The sequence below is a fragment of the Ursus arctos genome, unplaced genomic scaffold (assembly GCF_023065955.2).
Source record: "Ursus arctos isolate Adak ecotype North America unplaced genomic scaffold, UrsArc2.0 scaffold_16, whole genome shotgun sequence".
NCBI classification, from domain to species: Eukaryota; Metazoa; Chordata; class Mammalia; order Carnivora; family Ursidae; genus Ursus; species Ursus arctos.
The window spans coordinates 42,066,003-42,070,219 of record NW_026622830.1 but is presented as its reverse complement, the minus strand read 5'-3'; the positions used below and the strand labels follow the sequence as shown (position 1 = coordinate 42,070,219).

Genomic DNA, 4,217 nt, shown 5'->3' with positions numbered 1-4,217 from the left:
GATGGTTGGCACTTCTTTCCCCAAACCACAAACAAACAAAATTCTCAGGAACTCAATCATGAAAGCATTTAAATCCAAATATCAAAACCACCCATTTCTCTATGTGTGGCTTTCAACCTAAGCATATTATAGCATACATGAATCTAAAAAAAGAAAAAGACAAAGATTTTAGGTGATACACTCCAACACTCTTTACTGCTCTAGGACCCTCACTGAAAATTAACACATCAGCAGGAAAATTAATCAAACTTGAACAGGAAGAATTTGAGTAAAAATATTGGATATTTTTTGTTTTAATCTTCAGTTTAAGCATGATTTCCGCTCAACATTATAACCGGAGAGAAGTTCTGATCATTTCCTTGGTATTTTACATGCTTAAAATTTAGCCCAGTCTTTGAAAACCCTCTCCAGCTTCTGGCCAAGCAGAACTTTGCCGCTCACTTTGAACTTGCCGGCAAGGAAAGCCTTCTGAGGGTTCAATTTGCCCAAAACCAACTCCATAAAGACAGGTTCTGGGATAGTGAAGACGGTGTCTGCTGGGAGCCTAGCAGATCCTGGATACATGTCCCCAGAACCATTCTTCAGATCAATGGTCCACTGCAGAATGGTCTTCCCATCTTTGGTGATGTCCAGCTGAAAGATGGCATTGACTTTCTTTACCAGTTGGGCCCCCACCTCTTTAATGTGATGGCTAATGTCCTCAAACACAGGGAAGCTCTGGAATTCTGACAGCTCTAGAGGGTGTGGCATGGCAGGTTCCCGAGCTGCACCCAGTTCCTTGAACTGGCCTGCCTGAGGTCCATCCACTGCTTTGATCTTGGGTTGATGGTCGATTCTCTTCCACATCTTACTGTGCTGGTCCTCTTGACCTTGTCGTCTGGTTTGTGAGCAGCTGTGGCCAGATTAATATCCACAAGCCAGATTGTGACATCAAAGGTAAGGCCCAAGCAGGGAATGAGGCTGGTGCGTGTGCTGCAGTCTTATTGGCCAAACAGATACTAAAAGGTGACATGGGGTGAGGCCTCAGATAGGTAATTGTGAGGCAGAGCCACACCACCACCATCCCAAACCAATCAGGGCTGTTGCTCTCACAGGCCCAGAAAGTTCTGGACCCCATGTTGGGAATAAGAGAAAGTGGCCCCAGAAGGTTCTTTGGTGATATAAGCTCTGTCTTTCCAATGCAGTCCTCTCCCAGTAACAATCCTAATTCAGAGCAGTTATTCTGTTTCCTTTGAAGGCATTTAATCCTTAACGCACAGATCCTGATGCTAGATTTGGCATTACCTACCTGCTGGTGGAAGGGGAAATGCTTTTAGAGAAAAATGGCTGGTTGGAGAAAGAATCAGTACCAGGACTTGCATCAGAAAGCTTCAGAGGCACAGTGGGGGTGGGGGGAGGAATATCCCTAAGATCAAGAGAAGATGCTGCTGGCCTCACATGGTCAGTGCATATAATGACGTAGCCCTCACTCTGAGCCAAGGCACTGTTGTAGGTATTGCACATGTATTAACACTTTTAATCTTCATTACAACCCTCTGAGATAGGTACTCTTTTATTCCCATTTTACAGATGGGGAAACTGAGGCAAGGAGAAACAAAGTGATTTAGCCAAAGTCACACAGCTAGTAAGTAGGGTAGCCAGGTTTAAACAGAGGTAGAATGACTCTAGAACATATATATGTATAATTCCTTTTATTTTTAAATGTCAGATTTACAAAAAGGTTGTAAAAACAGTAGAGTTCCTATATCACCTGCCCCCTACTTCCCCAAATGTTAATATTTTACATGGCACCGTACAGTGATCTACACCAGGAAAGAAATATGGGTACAATACTATTAACTAATCTACAGACCACACTCAAATTTTGCCAATTGTCCCACTAATGTCCCTTTTCTGGTCCAGAATCCCCCTTCTCGCCCAGAGTCCTGCACTGAATTTAGTTTTTATGTCTCCCTAGTGCCCTCCAGTCTGGGAGTTCTTCAGTCTTTGTCTATCATGACCTTGACACTTGAAGACTGGCTAGTTCCTCTGTAAAATGCCCCTCATTGGGGTGAGTTTGATGATTTTCATGATTAGGCTGAGGTTATGCATTTTGGGCCAAAATACCACAAAGATGATCTTATGCCTTTCTCAGCATCATATCAGGGGCTATATGGTATCGATGTGTCCCATTACTGGCAATGTTGACCTTAATCACTTGGTCAAAGTGGTGTCCACCAGTTTTCTCCGCTGCAGTTACTATTTCTCCCTCTGTAATTAGTAACTTATAAGGAGATACTGAGACTTTGTCAATATTCTGTTTTATATCATACTTCAGCCCTCTCTTTGCATCCATCAGAGGTCCAACAGTGTGATGTGTGCCAAATGGCCATTTTCCATCCGCATCACTCCCTTTAGGTTTAACTATTGGAATTTGTTGCAAGAAGAGCTACTCCTTCTCCCCCATTTCTTTATTTGTTCAGTTATGTCTTTATCCCAGTAGGGACTTACGGATATTTATTTTATTCTGTGGGTCATAATCTATTACTATCATTAGGTATTTTCTTGCTCAAACTGTCCCAGGTTTGGCCACTGGGGGCTCCATCAAGCGAGTGCCTATGGCCTATCCTAACCATGCTGCTCTTATACGCAAGCAAAGGTACATTAAATGGAGTTGCTGGTAGCTTTGTTCTCTCAAGGAGGAATGCAGAAAATAAAAAATAAAAGATTTGGCATATTTTCCTTGGTACGTGATGGATAAGTTGGTATGATCAACATGGAGCAGTTAAACAAAACCCAGTGGCTTCCAAACCAAGACTTTACCCTGGGCCACCTGGTACAGACATCTATCTCCATAGAGAATTTTAAATGAAGAGGTGAACAATCCACAGTAAGATTGCTGTGAGCCACCAACAGTGAACTGAGCCCCATCACCACCCATCACCCATATCTGCTTTTCCTCAGGGCAGGGTTGATCCTTCTGAATTATTCAGACAGGTCCCCAACTAGGCTGCCACTCCTGCCTCAGCAAGTCAGAGGGGAACACAATTCCAAGCCTATATTTGTCCCTTTCATGAGTTCCTATCTTTTATAAGTATTTCTACTATTAAAGGAATTCCAGTATGCATAGCCAATATGCACCTGGAAATGTGCTCAACATCATAAGTCCCAAAGGACGTGTAAATTAAAACTATAATGAGATACTTCTTCCCACCCACTAAAATCACTAATATTGGAAAGACTGACATTGGCAAGTGTTGGCAAGGCTGTGGAGCACCTGTGCAGGTGGGAGTACAAAATGCATGCAAAATGGTGCTGTGGAAGACTGCTTGGAAGTGTGGTAAAAGTCAAACATACACTGAGCACACAACCCATAGGTTCTCCTCTTGGGTATTTATGCAAGAGAAATGAAAACATGTCTACAGAAGGACATATAATGAGTGTTCCCAGAAGCACTGTCCATTAAAGCAAAACACAGGAGACAATCCAAATCTTTTCTTGTCTTTCATCTTCTGTTCATCAAGAGAAGATCGGATAAGCAAAATGGCATAATTCTATAATGGAATACTACTTGGCAACAAAAAGGAACAATCCCTTGGCTCACTCCACAACACAGATGAACCTCAGATGCATTATGCTGACAGAAAGAAGTCAGATTCAAAGGATGACATATTATATGATTCTATTCATACAGCATTCTAAAAATGGCAAAACTGCAAAAAGAAAAAAAAACGGCCAGTGGATTAGGGGAAGAAAGTAAGTTTGTCTAGAAAGGGACACAAAGAATTTCCTTTTGATGAGGGTGGGGGACAGTGATGAACTTTTCTTGATTGTGGTGGTGGTTACACAATTGTATATATTTGTCAAAATCCAGACCTGTATATTAAAAGGGGTGAATTTAAGTATATGTAAATTATACCTCAATAAACCTGACTTTAAAAACAAAAAGAGGTATGGGCAGATCCGCATTGCCACTGGTATGAGCTTTGTCTAAAGCAGAGGGCACAAGCCAAACCTGGAATACTGGATCCTTATTATTATTATTATTATTATTATTATTATTATTTCCTATACCTACCAGTTGCTATTATTGCACTATGATGCATAATTTTAACTTTTTAATTAATTCTTATATCAGTTAACTCTTACTATATTATGTGGCAAAACAAACAACCTCAAAATTTTAGCAGCATTACACGGTTATTTTTCACATGTCTTTTGGGTGGCTGGGGTCTACT

At 41.3% G+C, this 4,217-nt stretch overlaps 1 protein-coding gene across 1 annotated transcript; it reads right to left on the bottom strand.

The window, feature by feature from the left end:
* Positions 1–341: 341 nt before the first annotated feature.
* SCP2D1 (SCP2 sterol binding domain containing 1) lies at positions 342–846 on the bottom strand. Its single transcript, XM_026502840.3, has one exon. It carries the CDS (start codon positions 844–846, stop codon positions 376–378), a length of 471 nt encoding a protein of 156 aa, XP_026358625.1. The 3' UTR covers positions 342–375.
* Positions 847–4,217: the final 3,371 nt, after the last annotated feature.

Bases quoted from the DNA above. Each gene is read 5' to 3' on its own strand.
- SCP2D1 (XM_026502840.3), bottom strand. From the start codon at position 846: ATGTGGAAGAGAATCGACCATCAACCCAAGATCAAAGCAGTGGATGGA.